At 46.9% G+C, this 19,141-nt stretch overlaps 5 protein-coding genes across 5 annotated transcripts; all 5 read left to right on the top strand.

The window, feature by feature from the left end:
- The first annotated feature begins 4,205 nt into the window (after positions 1 to 4,205).
- Positions 4,206 to 5,368, top strand: F5891DRAFT_1072257 (uncharacterized protein). The gene is made up of 4 exons (XM_041363310.1): positions 4,206 to 4,632; positions 4,693 to 4,877; positions 4,973 to 5,234; positions 5,289 to 5,368. Exons 1-3 carry the CDS (start codon positions 4,361 to 4,363, stop codon positions 5,077 to 5,079), a joined length of 564 nt encoding a protein of 187 aa, XP_041217725.1. The 5' UTR covers positions 4,206 to 4,360; the 3' UTR covers positions 5,080 to 5,234; positions 5,289 to 5,368.
- F5891DRAFT_1072244 (uncharacterized protein) lies at positions 5,177 to 6,891 on the top strand. The gene is made up of 6 exons (XM_041363309.1): positions 5,177 to 5,234; positions 5,289 to 5,630; positions 5,680 to 5,811; positions 5,866 to 6,179; positions 6,229 to 6,267; positions 6,323 to 6,891. The coding sequence occupies exons 2-6, from the start codon at positions 5,456 to 5,458 to the stop codon at positions 6,767 to 6,769; spliced, it is 1,107 nt and encodes a 368-aa protein (XP_041217724.1). The 5' UTR covers positions 5,177 to 5,234; positions 5,289 to 5,455; the 3' UTR covers positions 6,770 to 6,891.
- Positions 6,892 to 8,908: 2,017 nt separating this feature from the next.
- On the top strand, positions 8,909 to 11,186 carry F5891DRAFT_987109 (uncharacterized protein; the record flags this gene model as incomplete). The annotated part of the gene is made up of 9 exons (XM_041377860.1): positions 8,909 to 9,016; positions 9,081 to 9,157; positions 9,369 to 9,396; positions 9,449 to 9,604; positions 9,633 to 9,726; positions 9,804 to 10,046; positions 10,097 to 10,228; positions 10,327 to 10,649; positions 10,740 to 11,186. The coding sequence occupies 9 exons, from the start codon at positions 8,909 to 8,911 to the stop codon at positions 11,184 to 11,186; spliced, it is 1,608 nt and encodes a 535-aa protein (XP_041217723.1).
- A 308-nt stretch (positions 11,187 to 11,494) lies between these two features.
- Positions 11,495 to 16,681, top strand: F5891DRAFT_1072219 (glycoside hydrolase family 38 protein). Its single transcript, XM_041363308.1, has 30 exons — positions 11,495 to 11,834; positions 11,944 to 12,011; positions 12,065 to 12,124; positions 12,174 to 12,325; positions 12,375 to 12,432; positions 12,481 to 12,737; positions 12,791 to 12,931; positions 12,986 to 13,257; positions 13,308 to 13,316; positions 13,367 to 13,443; positions 13,499 to 13,557; positions 13,606 to 13,689; positions 13,741 to 13,868; positions 13,925 to 13,946; positions 13,999 to 14,026; positions 14,085 to 14,137; positions 14,185 to 14,287; positions 14,345 to 14,353; positions 14,406 to 14,424; positions 14,474 to 14,805; positions 14,858 to 14,957; positions 15,008 to 15,084; positions 15,147 to 15,277; positions 15,368 to 15,389; positions 15,440 to 15,520; positions 15,570 to 15,694; positions 15,751 to 15,886; positions 15,943 to 16,041; positions 16,096 to 16,477; positions 16,532 to 16,681. Exons 1-30 carry the CDS (start codon positions 11,551 to 11,553, stop codon positions 16,575 to 16,577), a joined length of 3,414 nt encoding a protein of 1,137 aa, XP_041217722.1. The 5' UTR covers positions 11,495 to 11,550; the 3' UTR covers positions 16,578 to 16,681.
- Positions 16,682 to 16,731: 50 nt separating this feature from the next.
- Positions 16,732 to 18,989, top strand: F5891DRAFT_1166699 (aldehyde dehydrogenase; the record flags this gene model as incomplete). Its single annotated transcript, XM_041365439.1, has 11 exons — positions 16,732 to 17,027; positions 17,079 to 17,356; positions 17,414 to 17,452; positions 17,506 to 17,896; positions 17,962 to 18,239; positions 18,292 to 18,366; positions 18,417 to 18,472; positions 18,539 to 18,598; positions 18,662 to 18,700; positions 18,764 to 18,836; positions 18,887 to 18,989. The coding sequence occupies exons 1-11, from the start codon at positions 16,998 to 17,000 to the stop codon at positions 18,987 to 18,989; spliced, it is 1,422 nt and encodes a 473-aa protein (XP_041217721.1). The 5' UTR covers positions 16,732 to 16,997.
- Positions 18,990 to 19,141: the final 152 nt, after the last annotated feature.

Raw genomic sequence — 19,141 nt, 5'->3', positions numbered from 1 at the left:
ACTGCCAGAACCAACGGGTGTTCAAGCAACGAATCAAAAGCCAATGTTAAGTCGTTTGCAAATGTTATTGACGACCCGCAGATTCAAGACTTGTACACATTGGATGGCCTGTGCAAGTCCGTAACGGTAATACAGAAAAAAATTCAGTACAAACACATGTACAGGCCACAAGGCCTCGACATGACCTCCTCTGCTCACCCCATCTACGCGTGGTGAAATTTGACGGGGACCATGGGATAATCACCGAACATCAGCATATAAATCTGGGCCCAGGGGTTGCTCCTGTGATCTGACCACCAATAAACGCAGAAGATCCGAATCCCACCAGCGGATCCAGCGCGCGGATGTGCGTCGAACAAAAAAGCTTCCACCAGAAGGTCGTTGTCAAGGTAAATGAGGAAGCAAAGAAACTGTGTGAACCGCCGTCAAGCTGCCCAAGAGTTCCTGATGTCTGCAATCATGAAGAATGGCATGCTTCGCACTGTGTCAGTGAATGAATGAACGAGCTGGTCAGTTTCTGCAGGGAAGTATGCAGTTATGGGAATGCGTTTACAGCCGTCCGTACGTCAGAAAAAACTGTGATGTGCACTGAAGATGTGAAATTGAAATTACAGCAGTTCAACGGGTAAAGGAATCTGATACGGGTTGCTACCACGGTGTGCAGTGCAGGGTGAGGAGATTGGAGAGGAGCTTCCACGCTGTTGAGTCAGTCTGTGTACGATGCAGATGTTCAAGCCGGGCAGTGAATGTACCAATGCATCTTCCATGCCAGGATCGTTTAAGTTCTTCAATCGTTCGATATGGCACAACGTATTCCAATTGATCTAACAGCATAAGGGACAGGATGTCATATGTTGAGCCGTCCAGTATAGGAAGAGAAAATGAAAATGGTCGATGGAATGATTTCCAGGAGCTAAAAAGAGCGATTTTCTTTATGTCGGTGATCACGATCCCGAGTCCCGAGTCATAGCCGGTCCGAATCGTATGTACATGTTTGTTTTTGATTTCTCAGCTCTTCAACTGCATTACCGGAACCATTGCATCATGACTGCCTTCGTCGTCTTCTAATTTGTCATTGATATTGACTTCGCCTTTGATCGTGCCTCCCGTTTCGCTGGTCGTGTCGGATCTGGAGTCCCTTGATGATGGGACGTCTGTCGTGTGACATGTCTTCCCAAGCTCTTCGAGTTTTTGAGGTTTCTCGAGTTCAATAAGGAGCTTGTGATTAATATCCGGTCGGACGTGTATTTCCCGTTTCTGCCCCTACTCATGGTACGTCCTGGAGAAATAAAAAGAGTATCATAACTGGACGCAACGGTAGATGAGCCTGGAGTCATTGAGATGCAGCCCGTGTGTATGTTGTGCACAGATTGTCCCAGCTGGGAAATTGGTGTTGGTTGATATCCAGGACGGTACTGTTGCATTCACCTCACAATGACCGTCGATCTTGTTGATCAGCCTTAGTATCTAACTCACGACAACAGCCTGTCAATTCTGTGGCCAATTTCCAATATCTCGGGCACGAGAGGCTTCCACCGTCAGACTGTACAGCATTTTTGGAAGCCTCGGTTTACGATTTGATGTCGGTATCTCGAGCTCGCGCGTCTCAGATGACTCATCATCATGCATATAAACTGTCGTTCGGGCAGAATTAGAGCCTTCTCAGCGATACAACAAAAGGAACAGCACGATATTCCACCAATGACAATTTACACGTCTCTGACACTATCCACCGTTATTTTACACCTTTATAGGAATTGTATGCAGTGGTTAGACGACGCACAGGCCTGAATCACCACCGAGGCAGTTGGACCTATCATGCTAAGATCCCTTTGGGATTTGTCGCTTTCCATGGGACAAGGCACCTCATTTTTGCATTCAAACCCTAGACTCTGGAGTTGACTTCAACACACCGCCCGATATCAAGTCACCTCGAGGAGATGAGCAAGGGCAACGGCCCCTCGGGTGGTTTAGGGCGATGATAAAACCGGTGACACATGTAACCGAGTATATATCAAGGTAAGCATGGTTGCTGCTTCCCGGCATCTGCTATGAAGTTTGAAATAATGTCAAGATTGCGCTATCGCTCTTGGATCTTTTGATGTTCCCCAGGCTATTCGAAATGTTGCTTGCTCCTCCGGCAATCTCACATTAAGGGGAATGTATCCCTCGTCGCATGCCTGGCATGCAGCTGATATATGTATTCGAGATGCGTGATAGCTGTTCTCAATTTCAACAAAGAAGTATCGCTCGAGCAGCTGCTAGAACTCTCTTTAGGGGAGAATGTATTAATGTGCGAGCTATGTCAGATCGGTTCACCCAAACCTTTGTCGAGACTTCAAGACGTTACAGGACTGCTACTTGATCAATACAGCTTCATCTGAAGATGTCGTTCGTACAACTCTTCGAGCGCAAGCGATCAGTCTGCTCTATGGTGCGGAATAACATTTGTTGACTTGCTAATCAAGGTTCTGCCTGGTCACAACAACCATATCATGGGACCACGACAGTGCCCAATCCTCGATTCGTCAATGCCTGCCATAGGAAACAGAGCAAGTTCCATCACAGTCTATGCACATGGTGCAGGTTCAACAAAAACAACCACCCAGCAGGTTCCATCTGCATCCATACAGAACCGTCGAGTGAACACTGGATCGTGTATTTGAGTTTGTCACCCTGGATTCTAATTAATTTAGAACCACTTACTGGTGCATTTAGGGCCTTTCGACCTACAAACACGAAGCTTGGCATGAATGTATGCTGCTCACTGCACCATTGTGGCAAATCGACGATCAGGACCGTCTTGCAGTACTGCTTCAGAGGCATTTGCTGATATTACGTGTGGTGAGCTGCACCTTTGACAGCTTTCTTCACCATGGAGCTCCGTGATGGATCGGGACTTGCGGGATTCGATGATGTGTAGCATGCGACTATCCTCCGTCGATTTCTGGAACGCAAAACGCTTCTTGGGCTGCGAATATGGGATTCCCGAACTTGTGAGGAACATGGCCTTTGGCGGTCTCTTGCAGACCTTTTTAAGATATTCTGCTTGCGAGTGCGTTGCTCCTCGATGTAGTATGATTCGTGAATTACTATGGACACACGTCATCTGAGATTGTGGCAACATACTATGGGCTGAAGCCTTGTGGTTGAAGAACATGGCTTACTGAAACGTCACAGGGAATACGCTGAAGATGACATGGACTAGAATTCTTGGTGATTGAGGCGCTAATTAATTTGGCAGTCCACGATGTCCAGCAAGCTTGTCCGTCCGCTGTGCTTCGTGTCTATTACGACCTGTAATGATCAAGTGTATGTTGAGTATATTTCTTTGGTCCCAGTAGCTGCGTAGGCGCATGGCATGCAGTGCTGCAGATCTTTTGTTGGAAATGGGCCGCATCAATATCTGAGTACTAGTAAGTAGCTAAACACGATACTTTTGAGTATGCGTTCATCATATAAGTTAACGGTCGTTATTGTCTTATCATCGATTCACCTCTCCGCACACAATATTATCTGGCTTGCGATAAGTTGAACCACATTAGCTTGAGAGCAGTCAGGTTTGAGCTAAGCTGTTATGCAGTATGAGTGAAATTTCCATACCCCATGCTCGAACGGGCCATCAATAAAGACTAATCGCACCTGACAGGATGCAGGTTGACCATTGAGATTGACAGTCAGAAAGTTGCACTGGGCATTGAAAGAAGGGCGTCTCATCTACGTGTTTCCGTTTGTCATCTTTACGATGATCGGGCTGTTATTGCCGTCGGATTTAGTTTGAAGAACGAACTGCAACATCTACGGAGAGACAATGTTGTGTGTTTGATGACTGCGGCCCCATTCGCCTCATCACGGGTACTGCGGCTGGCGGGTCAGAAGGGCAGCTGTATGGTCTTGAGCACCATGGTGGCTTGAAGAGGAATGAAGAAATCGAGATTCGGCACGTGGGGGAATTGGCAAGCATGGAAGGATCCAGAGGGCTTTAGGGGTATCATGCATCATGTACGGCCCACCATGCAGGTGCCGGTGCCGGAATTGCACCCTTAGCGTAGGAATTACGTCGATGACACAGCAACTTCATATATCATAGCAATGCATGATGCATTTCATCACGCTTCCGAGCGCCTCGAACGGAGCCGGGTAATAGCGTCTGCGCCAACTCATCGAGCTGTTATGCCATTTATACCAAGATCTGTAGTCTCGTAGTCACACTAGCAAGTCGCTTACATAAGCTTCAATGAACACATACCGGGAAGGTACATCTACTTGTCATGTTCGTAACAGAGAGTGGTTGCGTTCCTGATCATCTTCATAGTCCAGGCTGTGTCAATGGCGTGCACGCAGCAAGGGTCAGGTATATATGGTGTCTATGCAAGTGATAGACAGCATGGATTCTGCGTCTACCTCTCCTCTTATGGTATCTCATGCTCACTCCAAATTTGTGCACTACACAGTCATCATCATCAGTCAGATTTTTATCCTTGCATTTGGATACGGATTTCTTGGTGCTGTTGCTTACTATGAGTACCTTGCTCCATCCGATTCAGTCTGCGAGGCAATGAAGGACTATCCTGGAGAGGTAACAATGCTGGTCACATTGATAGCAACTGTGCTATCAGTCATCACTGCTACGTCCGTCTACTTTTTGTTCTTTTCGACTGATCGTTCAGTGAGATGTGATCTTTCCACCAGTCTTTTCACACTTTCGGTCAAAGAGGCACTAAGACATCGGATATGCCAGCCCATTTCTCTAATCCAACTGAGCGCTGGTATCGCTTTGGCACAGGGCTCTCATATTCTGAACCATCGACACATGACATTGACGGTCTTCACACTCTTTGTATTTGGGGTGCTGAAGCTCTTGACCTGCCGGGTGCGTCTTCCCTGAAACCATTGTCGAGACCTTTCTTCTTATCTGAGTGATGTCACAGGTGGACAACTCTCTTGACACCGACCTACTTCATGTGGCCAGTACAGTTGAATGGATCCGAAATTGACATAACTGGAAGCGCGTTCGCCACCTTGCTCCGCGAAGAATTCCTGGCAAATGGTCTCAGTATGTATCTCTACTCGAGTTAACGAGTGGTTTGTGAAATGGGATAATGAAGTCCAGGACAACGCTTTCGAAGTTCTCGATATCGGTGGAATGCTCAGTGGAGTCGCTGCTGCAGGGTTTACCTTCGGTCTTCCCGGGACATTCAATTTTAATGGTGCAAAATACAACATATCTACTCGTACGTCTAGTCTCTCAGTTCACTTTAAACTATTTTGCGATACTGTGCAACCAGAGGGGGTCGTGCCTACCATCGAGGCATTTTCCGGTTCGGATGGAATTCCGGATGCTGATGGTACTCGTCTCGGGTTTTCCGGTGGAAATATCACGGTCAACACAGGAGTCGTACCCGGATCACACTCCAGCGTACCTATTCCTCAAGGTTTCAGCACGAACTATTCGATGTGGCAACAAGGGTTAACAGCGAATGTCAGCTGCCAGGCCATTGACTTGAGTCAAACACCGTACCTTTGGAACACGAACAACTCTTACGTCATCTATAGCAACCCAGCTGCTCCGAACAACGACTCCATTACTGGTCTCCGCTTGTGGAATATCAGTGCAAACTGCAGTACCAGTAGGTTTAGATCTTGGATATCTTTTCTTGAGTCACTGATGGCTTCTAGATACGCTGACAGCATACGAATATCTGACCATAGTGGATGCAAATGGAAATGCGAGCTTATCAGGGAATGGCTTTCTTCCGTCTGTTGTGTGCCTAGGACCAACGAATATGAACCAGACTTATACAAGCTTCAGTGAGCCCTTGGAATATGCACGTTTGGAGTCATTGACCGAACCTGTTTTCGTAGCCATTTTTACACAAGGGTTTTACAAGTATGAGTTCCTTAAAGCAAGCGTGTGCGAAGTGGTTCCCCTGTTGACCAGAGTCCGCGCCGATTATTCCAACGACCAAATTTCTTCTGAGGTTATCTCATTCGCTCCCTTCCAGTCAGAGAATGCCGAGCTACTGTCATTTATCGCTGGAGTTGCCAAGTATCAGTCGATCAACTCGCAGGGACTTACGAGCAGTACCATTGGGGATACCTTGTACTCCATCTATTCCTCGACTACTACCGAACGCATCAATAACAATCTCAATGACACACAGGTTTACCTTGAGCTCGTCAGTTTTATGTCATACAACCTTGATCCACCTCTTATGACTATCTTAGGAGGATTACTGGCGTGGTGTTGTTGAGTTTTCCGCCACGGTGAGGTCGCTGGTCTGTTCAATATAGTCTCAATTGACCTAGCGTTATTTTGCAGTTTCTTCGCTCCGGGTTCATGGCCACAGGCAGCTTTCCCGATAATATCATCCCGAACAATCTCTCTTCCCCAGTCAACGGGACCATGTTCATATCGACAATAGGCTGGACTCGCTGGACTAAGAACTCGCCGACATATCTGCTCGCTACAGTGCCGCTCACCATTATCACCATCCTCACTTTCGCCTGCGCATTGTACAGTCTTCTGGAGACTTGGGAAGAACATCGATCTAGAAAGCACAAGGCCCACTTCAATGTGTCAAACACAATTCATCTCATTATGCTATGCGCTGCTGAGAGTCTCAAACTCGGACATTTCGCCAAGCATAAGAATGGGAATGCGATCAAGAACAATGAGGTTGAGAAGGTTCAACTGGACGAGTTTGACTTCCCCCGGCTCTCAAACTCAAAGTTTGTGGGAGAAGTGAAACTTGAAGGAGATGCATGATTCTCAGCCATATCACGTTACAGTAGTGTCTGTTCTCAGTTGTATCATCGAGGGTCTTGTTTGGCATTTGTAGGGCACGGTGTTAAACTATAGAGTAATAAATGTGATTGTTTTGGGTTTTAGGATGTGATATGGAAGTAGACGAAGTCTTCAGCCAAACTGAAGACTGCCGCCATCTTGATCATGTTCGTGCATCCCGTACGAAGGCTCTCGGCTACACCATCAGTTCCGTGAAATGTAGAGCTTTATAATGCACATAGACTAGAAGCACAGAACAAAATTATACTTACCACAGAGGGAATTCATCTAGCCGTATACGTATGGCGCAATCAATATTCAACGTTGCAACGTTCCATATTGAGTGCACTGATCCCTGGCCTGAACTTACCAAGACACGCCCGGCTATATGCATCATTACAACAACGTTCAACTTCCTGCGCCCGAGGTTATTTGCACGCTTTAGTGGATCCTTAATTTTATGCCTCAACTTTGGAGGCCCTTTCACCAGTGGTATGATCAAAAAATGCTCAACCCACGCAGTCAACGCTATGCTCTGATGGACGACTACCTCTCCACAGTGCCTAGTGCACAGCTATCGGATACAGCGCGGTTTGGCCTTTTGCATGTGGTGATCCACTCTATGTAAATTTTGTTGATACTATCATGACAGTGCCTCGTTACTCAGGTCAGTGGGACTCGGAGGTAGAAGTCAGTCAACTCGGATCCATGTTCAGATCTCGAAGTTTTTCAATTCGTATGTTCCTGTCGGGCCGCACAGTCGTAGGTCATAAGACTCAGAACTTGTAGAAAGGGATCTGCCATAAAACGGTTCGGGCGGTAGATCTCCTATTCAAATATGAACGTGCTGGTCAATCGGAAATATACTCGCTATCATGTACTCACCTCAAATGTTCCCAACAGTAGCCTCATTGCTTTCCGAATTCAAGGTACGTCCACTTCCTTGTTCGTGCTCCTTGCACGATGCTAAGAACACCGCCAGGCGCCACTTTTCATCCGTCATAGTTTTCCATTGGAGGCATCCACGGACACTGCATAGATTGTTTTTGGATGAGGCTTTAAAGCTTTATGGGCGCCCTGTGGTGTTTTCGCCCTTTCAGAATGGATAGTCAGATTAATTCTCGAGTGTCCGACGACCTTGACTTTGTCAGTTTCCCTGATCTCCACCGTACTATCTAAGTCAGCACGTATGGCCGGGAAGAAATTTAAAAGTGTCTTGTCCACCTGTTTCTGTTTGTCAACTTTACCTGTTACTGTTATTGCCAGTTTGAAGAATGAAATGCGACATCCATGTGGAGACAATATTGTGTTTGACTGCCGTGACGTTATCCGCCTGTTGTGGGCTAGTAGAAGGGTATCTTGAGTACCATGATGGAAGAGGAATGAAGAGATCGAGATTTGACACGTTGGGGAATTGGCGAGCAGGCTAGGAAACGGTTAGGGGTATCCTCTACAGCCTACAATGCAGATGGGCCGGTGGAGGAACCGCATCCTAGTACCTTGCAATGCATGATGGATTCCATTACATTTCCGAGCGCCTGTGCGTAGTCAGACTCACATAGGGTGGGTTTTCATCTGCCATGGCGCTTGAAATTTGAAGCTCAGCCACTTACATAAGCTTCAATAAACACATACCGCTCTACTCATCAGGGCGAAGTTTCTTCAATTCGCATGTGCCATGCCCTCTCCTTCCCCTCAAAGCTCGAAGGATGATCTAAAGCTGGTATAACAGCGCGCCAAGGGTGCAATATAGGAAATTAAGCCGGCGTTCCAGTGAGCTTTTTCGGAATTTCTATAGTACCGAAACTTAATTTTTTGACAAAAGCAAACCGGCAGGCAAGTCTTTGACGTATGGTATGTTGCGACCATCTATGAATCTGAACCCTTAACTGAGAGTCACTTTAAGGGGGAGGTTGGATCCCATACAATTTTAGCATGTCTGTCTCCAGGCTTCAAGTTCCCGAGGACATGACTGGGGCGAATCAAAATTTCAAATGACGCAACGTGTCTGTATCTACCTACCATGTTGGTAATAAAGAGTAGTTGTGTTGCTGATCATCGTCATCGCGTACATGCAGCAGGGGTCAAGTATATAACATTTCCATCGAAGTGACAGACAGCATGGCTCTTGCGTCTACCCGTCATCCTGTCATGTCTCATATTCACCCCAAATTTATGGGCTACACAGCTATCATCATTATCCAGATTTTCATCATGGCATTGGGATACGTACGTATTCCTTGGTGCAGTTGCCTACTATGAATGCTATACTCCATCCAATCCGGTCTGCGAGTTGATGAGGAACTATCCTGGAGAGGTAACAATGCTAGTCACATCGATAGCAACTGTGCTATCAATCGCCACTACTATGTCAGTCTACCTTTTGCTCTTTGCGACCGATAGTTAGTGAGAAGTCAGTGTTCTGCCAGTCTTTTCACGCTTTCGGTCAAAGAGGCACTAAGACATCGAATATGCCAGCCCGTTTCTCTAACTCTCCTGAGCGCTTGGGTCTCTTTGGCTCAGGGCTCTCATATTCTGCAACATAAACATAAAACATTGACACTCTTCACTCTGTTTGTAGTTGGGATGCTGAGGCTCTCAACGGCCGGGTGCGTCTTCTCTGAAATGATTGTCGAGATCTTATTCGAATGAGGTTTATAGGTGGACCACTCGACACCGGTCTATTTCATGTGGCCAGTACAGTTGAATGGTTCCGAAATCGACATAACTGGAAGCGCGTTTGCCACCTTGCTCCGCGAAGAATTTCTGGCAAATGGTCTGACTTTCAGTATGTATCTCTACTCGAGTTACCAAGTGGTTTGTAAAATGGGATAACGAAGTCCAGGACAATGCTTTCGAAATTCTCGATATCGGCGGAATGCTCAGTGGAGTTGCTGCTGCAGGGTTTACCTTCGGTGCAAAATACAACATATCTACTCGTACGTCCAGTCCCTCAGTTCGCTCTAAACTATTTTATGATACTGTGCAACTAGGGGGGGTCGTGGAAATATTACAGTCAACACAGGAGTTGTACCCGGATCATACTCCAGGGCACCCATTCCCCAAGGTTTCAGCACGAACTATTCGATGTGGCAACAAGGGTTAACAGCGAATGTCAGCTGCCAGGCCATTGACTCAAGCCAAATGCAGTACCTTTGGAACACGAACTCTGATGTCATCTATACCAACCCAGCTGCTTCGAGCAACAACCCCATTACCGGTCTTCGCTTGTGGAATATCCGTGCAAACTGTGGTACCAGTAAGTTCGGATATTGGATATCTTTTCTCGAGTTCACTGACGGCTTCTAGATACCTCGACAGTGTACGAATATGTGACCTTGGTGGATGCAAATGGAAGCGGAAACTTACCAGGGAATGGCTTTCTTCCATCTGTTGTGTGCCCAGGATTAACGGATATGAACCAAACTTATACCAGCTTCAGTGAGCCCTTGAAATATGTGCGTTTGGAGTCATTGACCGAATCTGTTTCTGTAGCCATTTTTACACACAAGGGTTTTACAAGTATGATTTCCTTAAAGTAAGCGTGTGCGAAGTGGTTCCCCTGTTGACCACAGTCCGCGCCGATTATTCCAACGAACAAATCTCTTCCGAGGTCATCTCATCCACTTCTTTCCAGTCAGAGAATGCCGAGCTACTGTCATTTATCGCTGGAGTTGCCAGGTATCAGTCGATCGACTCGCAGGGACTTACGAGCAGTACCATTGGGGATACCTTGTACTCCATCTATTCGTCGACCACTACCAAATCCGTCAACAACAATCTTAATGACACACAGATTTACCTTGAGCTCATCAGTTTCATGACATACTGTCTTGATCCACTTCTTATGATTTTGGGAAGGGTTACTGGCGTGGTGTTGTTGAGTTTTCCGCCACGGTGAGGTCGCTAGTCTGTCCAATGTAGTCTAAATTGACCTAGCATCATTTTACAGTTCCTTCGTTCCGGGTTTATGGCCATAGGCAGCTTCCCCGATAATATCATCCCGAACAACCTCTCTTCCCCAGTCAACGGGACCATGTTCATATCGACAATAGGCTGGACTCGCTGGACTAGGAAGTCGCCGACATATCTGCTCGCTACAATACCGCTCACCATTATCACCATCCTCACTTTCGCCTGCGCATTCTACAGTATTCTTCAGTATCATCAAGAACATCAAGATAAACAACATTACAGGGCCAACTTCGATGTGTCAAATATTCTCCATCTCATTATAGCATGCGCTGGTGAGAAACTCGTACTCTCAAACATCAGTGATAAGATCAAGAGAAATGGGGGTGATGTTCACCCGAGGGACCTCAAGTCCACTGACCTTAGAAAGCAGGAGGTGCATGTGAGAGATGTCAAACCGGTGCATGTGGAAAATAACCATGTGTGATTTTTGGTCATATCACCTTATGCTAGTGTCTGTTCTTAGTTGTATATATACCCAACTTCAAGGGTCTTGTTTGATATTTGCAGGGCACGATGTCGAACTATAGAAATGTGATCATTCTTGTTTTCGTATTATAAGAATGCATGCTCGATGAAAAAGAGTGTGCACGTTCAACGTTGTGAACTGCGGTGCGAAATCAGCAGTGCCAGGTACTATCATAAAGAACCCTCAAATCGGGTTGGCCCATCGTGTGACATTGCCGAGGATAGATCCCACGTTCATTTATTCTCACTGTCAGCGTGCGGGGGGGCGCTTGTTGATGTACCACGTACATACGACATACCAGTTCTGACGACTGCAGCCAACGATGTGCTCACACAGTCAAAACCAGAAGCACTACCCCGAACTCAACTATGGATCTGGGGCTAAATGGATCAAGGGTTTAACTCAAAACCGGCTGTCCACTTTCCTTGGGGGTCACTTCGAAGACGTCAACCTGTCTTCTGTCCTCTACACTCATCGCATCGATGGCTCGCATCATGTAGATCTCCAAGTTTGGAGCGCACCAGGTCTTACAAAACCCTCGTTTCAAGAGGCAACGAAACAAGAATTCAAACCAGCAAAGAAGGGTGATTCATTTGGGCCATCTTGTAAGTCACTTTCATATTCAGCATTCTTCCTGATGCCAAACTTCTCTTTGCAGGGGTATGACGATACTATAAAATCGTATCTGCTTCTCATATGCATATATTCGTTTGCAGACAAACCACTGGTGGAAGGTCACTCTCAAGATTCCCTCCTATTGGCAACAGTATGAGCGTGTACAATGTAAAGCAAGATTTCTGAACTACTAAATAAATGCTCAAGTATGTTTGCCTCAGTTGAGTTTGACCCTGGCTGCGAAGCTATGATATTCTCCACGGATGGTGTCCCGCTCCAAGGTATATTTTACAACCTTTTTGGTAATCCAAAATGAATATTACTTTCTAGGAATTACCGGCGGCTACGGCGGAGATCGCAGGGTTGAACATATCATTCCGCCTCAAGCTGTTCGTGACGGCCACTATGCTGTAGTCATCGAGTCTAGTTGCAACGGCATGTTTGGCGTGCCATGGAATGGTGACACCATCGCGCCCCCAGATGTAAACTTGTTATCTTTCCAGCCCGACGCAGATGCTCATTCCTGTGTAGATGAACAGGTATTTCCAGCTTGCATCCGCAGATTTAGTTGTTACAAACCAAGATGCTTGTATGTTGTTGCACATTCCACCGTATTTTCAGCTGAAACTTGCTGCAGGGCATCTGATGTGGGACTTCACCACTCTTCGCGAGATTGTGGACACTGTACCTGGCAACACTAACCTTCAAAATAAGGCACTTGTCACAGCCAATAAAATCATGAATGCATTTAAATCTGGAGATCCCGAGAACGTCAAACGTATGCGCGGAATTGCTGAGGATGTCTTCGGAAAAGGTTGGCATGCAAAAGGTGACAAGATATACAACGAAGGCCCCAAAAAGGCTCAGGTTGTCGGGATTTCATACTGCCATATCGTTAGTTATTATTTACGGTCGCAGGTCATGTCTAATATGCTGTGCTTGAACAGGATACAGCATGGTTGTGGCCTTATTCAGTCACTCAGCAGAAGACAGCAAGGTCCTGGTCTACCCAGATTGATTTGATGGAACGTTATCCAGAACATAGATTTGCCTGTTCTCAAGCCCAACAATTCAAATGGCTTGAGGAGGTGCGCTTGACTGTTTCCTCTTCATTCACTTACTCATATATTTCTTCTTCATAGCAATATCCTCCGCTTTTTGAACGTATCAAGAAGAAAGTGGCATCTGGCCAATTTCATCTCATTGGTGGTTCGTGGGTTGAGAACGACGGAAATATGCCTTCAGGTGAAGCCCTCGTCCGGCAATTCCTATACGGTCAAAACTACTTCGAATCACGTTTTGGAAAGCGGTGTGAGACTGCTTGGCTCCCGGACTCTTTTGGGCTCACTGCGGCCTATCCGCAGCTGATTAGGGATGCAGGCATGAAATACTTCTTCACACAGAAGTTGAGTTGGTATGTGAATATATGAGCTTTATTTGCAGTCATCTTATGGTTCGTGGCAGGAATAACATGTTGGTATAGTTTTGGGGTTGTTGTCTCAGTTTACTGATGGTAAAAAAAGAAACGCGTTCCCGCATTCCACCTTCAATTGGGTTGGCATCGATGGCTCACAAGTCCTTTGTCACATGACACCCGTCGGTAATATCATGTCCAATTAGCAGTCCTACCAATACTAATTTGTTCACCCACGCAGATACTTACACCGCACAAGCAACAGTCGGAGACGTCAACAAGGGGATTACAAATCATAAGGTTTGGGCGACAATTAGTCACGGGTGTTCTTCACTTACTGTCATTTAGAACCTTGAATCAGATGCTACTGCCCTTCTGGTCTTCGGAAACGGAGATGGAGGAGGAGGAGCATTGCCTAAGATGCTAGAGAACGTACGCGCATTAGTTTCAGTTCTTTGAGTCCAGCTTAACTGTACTTGACAGCTGCGTCGCATTCGTGCGACGACTAATGAACACAGAGAACTTCCAACTGTTAGTATGGGAAGTTCTGTCGAGGAGTTCTTTGAGGACATTGAAGAAAATTCCAAGGAGGGAAAAACGCTGCCAGTTTGGTCTGTCAAGCCTCCCATTTCCATTATATTTTTTTCTGACATGCTATGGTGTGAAGGAAAGGGGAATTGTACCTTGAGGTAAGTGTGTTCAGGAGCTCTGGTAGACTCCAGTTCTGAAGTTCAGAAACAGTTCCATAGGGGGACCTATACCTCGCATGGTAAGCGGTTATCATTACCTGTCGCACTCACAATCAATACTGATATCATGCTTACTAGGTTCCATCAAGAAAGGTAATAGGAAGTGCGAGATACTTTTGAGGGATGTGGAGGTTGGTTTTGCCTGGCCCACAGTCACCCTGATACTAAACGATCCCAGCGCGTAGCTACCCTGGCTTCGATCCTCAAGCCCGGGGGACATTCGTATGTATATCCCAAGCGGGCTATTGATGAGTGCTGGGAGAAAGTGTTACTCAATCAGTGTAAGTGCTCTGTATCTATACTGTACTAATCAGCATATGTACTCATCTTTTCCGCAGTCCATGATGGTAAGCTTTTGAGGTTTTGGCACTTACATGATATCTAAAACGTACATTTCAGTCTTACCTGGATCTGCAATGTGAGTCGCAGTTTTCTATGCCTAGCTGGAGTTTAAGTTGGCTCTGTAGCGGCATGGTCTATGATGACGCAGAGAAGTTATACGCCGAAGTTCACGAAGTATGCACTGGTCTTCTCGAGGATGCGTTTGGTGTTCTCCTCCCACGATCGTCACCCCTCCTGTCGAATTCGACATCGGAAACACTAGTTGCGTTTAACACCACGTCATTTGCGCGCCACGATGTTATCAAGGTCCCTTTGTCCAAAGATGCTGCTCGCATGAAAACGCAAGTTATTCAAACATCTGCAGATGGCAAGCACGGATATGCTTTAATGCACTCGGTGGGAAACAAGGTCGTGTCACAACCCGTGGGGATGCCTTCGGTTTGTACGCCTGCATCTGGTGTGTCTGACATTTTCAGATCCTCAGTATTGGCACTTAATGACTGTTATAGTGTTTACCAATGGAACGGACCACTTCGTCCTCAGGAACGCCAACGTCCAGCTCACCATCTCAGAGGGACGAGTCACCAGCCTGATTGACGTGAGACTTGGGTTGGTTGCGTCCATCTTCCCCGTCATAACCCACTAATTCTATTCTTGAGTCGTGAGCTTATTCCCAAAGGAAGATCCGGTGGATTAGTCATTTTCGAAGATCGTCCTAATTACTGGGACGCTTGGGGTCCGTTCTTGCATTAAGTTGTTAATCGCGGACTGGATGTGACTTTACTTTGGGTGTTGCAGATGTCGAAATCCACCACCTCGAAACTTCTACTCCGCTTGCGTTTTCTCAAGTTCGGGTCATTGCCGAAGGGCCCCTTCGGGCCGCTGTTCAGACACAAATTAAATACGGGAAAAGTACAATCGACGTCACGGTGCGTATCTAGTATTTGCCATGCCTTTATTCCTTCCATCACGCCGCCTTGCGAATGTCTGGTGCTGACAGAATACATCACTTTTGACAGATCTCCCTCGATGCCATTACTGGTAAGAACGCTCCGCAGACCCAGAAACGAGTACTTATAGCGGAAGCGTAGCAACGATGAAAGGAGATTCCCGCTCTTATTTCAATTTCGATGCTGTGGTCGACTGGCGTGAGAGACACAAGTTCCTCAAGTGTGCGTACAATAACACCTCTTACTGTTCTGTTCTTATGCGTGACTCCAGTTGAACTACCACTCGACATCAATAACACGTATGCGACTTATGAGTCACAGTTTGGGTTTGTTCAGCGGCCGACACACAAGAACACGACGCTGGACGCTGCCAAGTTTGAGGTCTGTGGGCACAAGGTACGTATATACTTTTTCATCAGTTGGTTCTCCAGGACTTATCCACGAGTTACCAGTTCGCAGATCTTAGCGAATATGGATATGGTGTCGCTTTCCTCTCAGAATCCAAGTATGGCTTTGCATGCGAAGGCAACGTCCTTCGTATCTCCCTGCTCAGAGCGGCCACGGCCCCTGACTCGGAGCAGGATCAAGGTTTGACTCTGACGTCAAACTTGTCGCGGTTCATCGATTCTCACACGTTCTCTTAGGCAGGCACGAGTTCTCGTGGGCAGTCATGCCTCATGCAGGCTCCTTCCTCGAATCCGACGTTCCGATAGCTGCCTTTATCTATAATTCTCCCTTGCACGGTCAGTTGGGCTTCTTTGTTGTGTCTTCACTGATAAGTCTAATGATATCCTCAGTGAGAACTGTCCCTGGGAATCACGCGGGCCACGTCGTTCCACCTCTTCCGTTCTTGTTTGAGGGCACACCAAACATCTTTTTGGAGACCATCAAGAGAGGAGAAGACGACTTCAAGCCGAATACTTCCAGCACAACCGTCATCTTGCGCATGTACGAAGCCTTTGGTGGGCATGGATCTATCAAGCTACACCTCGGAAAACACGTACCTGTGAAGAGCGCGTATGTCACGAACATCCTGGAAGACACTAAAGGAGAACTCGGCCTGATGTCCACGGCGGGATCGCATAGCACGCTCAAGCTTGAATTCAGAAGTTTCGAAGTGAAAACTGTAAAATTGGTGTTGGAAACCAAGTCTGACATCTCAGCCATCTCGCCTAAGACGTGAGCTCTGTTCTATATTAACCGAGTTTGGCGTGGCTAACATGTAGAGTACAGATCTGCGAAGAGAGATAGCTGGGTCACTGTCAACAAGGAATTGTAATTTTAATCTTGAAATTGGTTGAGCTGACGCGGACTATCCCTTGTATGTGTACTACTTAGTGATGTAAAACTGTACAGTACCTGAAATAAAGTTTTGTAACAATCCGATTACGTATCGACTAAAGTAGTAGTTTGGACTCTCTTCTAAGTATCCATGGACACCATCTCCCGCCCGTCGGGTTGCCGACACGTCTAGGTCCGCATTATGACCAGCTGGCGGGAAATGCCAAAACTATTTGTCATGCCACATGGGCAGCACCGATTGATTTCAAATACGCACACAGCAATAGCAATGTCATACGGCTGTTCACGTTTATCCTACGTGTGAACGAAACGTTTGGTCTCCATGCCATGCTGCCCCTGTATAGCTTGACGTCGGTTTAAAATTAATCGATTGTCATCCACGGCTGAGAACTGAAAGATGGCCACCCCCATCAGCACGATCCCAAAGGTGAGTACATTTTGCTCAGCGCTCGTTGCACGATCTCAGTCAGCGGTGAAGATCAGAGATGCCCTTCGAGCGACATTCCGCAGCGGATTGACCCGTCCCATTGCGTGGCGTCAGCATCAACTATACCAGCTTGCGCGCATGGCGCAGAATGAACAGGAGCTCATCTGTGATGCCCTGAAGAAGGACCTCGGAAAACCAAAAACAGAGGTCCTGATGGCCGAAGTAGGCTGCGTCATCGAAAGAGCTGTGAAGAGCGCAGAGCAGCTACCAGAGTGGGCTAAGACTGAATATCCTGAAGTGGCTGATTGGCAGAAGCCATGGAAGCCAACGTGAGTGATCGGATGATCAAATTTGATGCATCGATGTGACTGATTACCATGTACCAGGCTTTACAAGGCTCCGAGGGGAACTGCGTTAATAATCTCGTGAGACGGAAGATACTGTCTCAATTCCACTTCCTGACCTCGCATTTAAACAGGCCATGGAACTATCCCATGATCCTCACTTTCCAACCTCTCATCGGTGCAATCGCAGCAGGCTGCACCGCCGTACTAAAGCCCTCTGAGCTTGTCCCTACTTTCTCACAGCTCTTGGATGAAATTGTGCCAAAGTACTTCGACCCAAATGTGTACCGTGTCGTCAATGGTGCTGTGCCTGAAACTACAAAGCTTCTGGAGCTTCAATGGGACCACATTTTTTATACGGGGAATGGCAGGGTTGCTAGGATCATCGCCAGTGCTGCGGCTAAGCACCTGACGCCACTGACATTGGAATTAGGTGGAAAGAGTCCCGTGATTATCGACTCGGCTTACGATATCGATCTTGCCGCAAAGAGGATCTTGTGGGGCAAGTGCAATAATGCAGGACAGGCGAGTTTATCTTGACCGATTTGGGGCTACTCCCGATGCGGTATACTGAACGGGAGTTCTGGCAGATCTGCGTGGCACCTGACTATGTCCTAGTACAGCGCGACAAGCAAGATGAGCTGATCAAGGCATTCCAAAAACATTATGATTCATTCTTCCCCGAGGGTGCGCTAGATTCGCCATTGTTTGGAAGTATCGTATCGGATTTGCACCATAAACGCCTTACTTCACTTCTGTCCCGCACGAAGGGCGAAGTCGTTCTCAAGGGTCGCTCTGACGCTGCGAGGAGGAGACTCGAGCCCACCATTGTGAAGAATGTTGCGGAAGGCGATTCCTTGCTAGAAGAGTCAGTATTTCCTTGTATTGGAAATATGATTCTAACTGCATGGTATTTATAGAGAACTCTTTGGTCCGGTATTACCTATCGTACCCGTGGATTCTCTCAAACAGGCAGTCGACTTTGTTAATGCACGGTAAGCTCTCGTCCTATGATTCAACACGTTAGCTGACTTACCTCACGAAGATCTCATCCACTAGTTTTGTACGTTTTTAGTGACAACGAGAACGTAAAGCAACAGGGTATGTTTTGCTTGGCTGATGACGGTCGGTTGATGCTAAAAACTGCGATCAAACCTTCTATGACAGTTGTCTCGGAAACGCAGAGCGGCGGTATTGTTTTCAACGACACCTTCCAACAGGTCGCAGGTACGTGATTGGCAGGTATTGACGTCATGCTTGGATTGGCGCTCATTTACTTTTGTTGTTCAGTGCGTGAACTACCGTTTGCGGGAGTGGGGGAGTCAGGCTGTGAGATTTTCACTCCACTTGAGAATGCAGAGAATGCCACTGACACTTGAGCCCCCGTGGTAGATGGATACCAGGTTATGAAACATACGTACGATACGTACACGCAGCTTCGTAGCTCTATTGATATGCCGAGAGAGTGAGTTCTACTTCTAGTTATTTTTTGAAGGTTGATCTGAACTTGGGCAGGGCTGAGCCACACCTGGCGATTCGGTATCCGCCTCATTCAGAAGAGGCAGTGCAAGCGCTCACTGCTGCGGTACGTACCCCCATTCCATCAAGCCGCCTGTGAGAAGATGCACTATCTGTGATTCAAGTACCGTTGCATATTGTAAGATGTTAGGATCCGAACCATGGATTGCCGTCCTAGGGTGTACATATTGTTATCATAATACCTGCACAGGACATTTGTAATGTTGGTGATGGGCCATCAGCCTTTGAAGA

Source organism: Suillus fuscotomentosus (genome assembly GCF_016647785.1).
Source record: "Suillus fuscotomentosus strain FC203 chromosome Unknown F5891scaffold_144, whole genome shotgun sequence".
Lineage (NCBI taxonomy): Eukaryota > Fungi > Basidiomycota > Agaricomycetes > Boletales > Suillaceae > Suillus > Suillus fuscotomentosus.
This window is presented reverse-complemented; position numbering and strand designations above follow the sequence as displayed.

Coding starts and splice junctions, on each gene's coding strand:
- F5891DRAFT_1072257 (XM_041363310.1), top strand. CDS start 4,361: ATGGTGTCTATGCAAGTGATAGACAGCATGGATTCTGCGTCTACCTCT. Junction 4,633..4,692: donor CTATCAGTCATCACTGCTAC/GTCCGTCTACTT, acceptor TCTTTCCACCAG/TCTTTTCACACTTTCGGTCA. Junction 4,878..4,972: donor GCTCTTGACCTGCCGGGTGC/GTCTTCCCTGAA, acceptor TCATGTGGCCAG/TACAGTTGAATGGATCCGAA.
- F5891DRAFT_1072244 (XM_041363309.1), top strand. CDS start 5,456: ATGTGGCAACAAGGGTTAACAGCGAATGTCAGCTGCCAGGCCATTGAC. Junction 5,812..5,865: donor CCAGACTTATACAAGCTTCA/GTGAGCCCTTGG, acceptor CTGTTTTCGTAG/CCATTTTTACACAAGGGTTT. Junction 6,180..6,228: donor CACAGGTTTACCTTGAGCTC/GTCAGTTTTATG, acceptor TGACTATCTTAG/GAGGATTACTGGCGTGGTGT.
- F5891DRAFT_1072219 (XM_041363308.1), top strand. CDS start 11,551: ATGTGCTCACACAGTCAAAACCAGAAGCACTACCCCGAACTCAACTAT. Junction 14,958..15,007: donor CTGATTGACGTGAGACTTGG/GTTGGTTGCGTC, acceptor TCTATTCTTGAG/TCGTGAGCTTATTCCCAAAG. Junction 15,278..15,367: donor AAAGTACAATCGACGTCACG/GTGCGTATCTAG, acceptor CACTTTTGACAG/ATCTCCCTCGATGCCATTAC.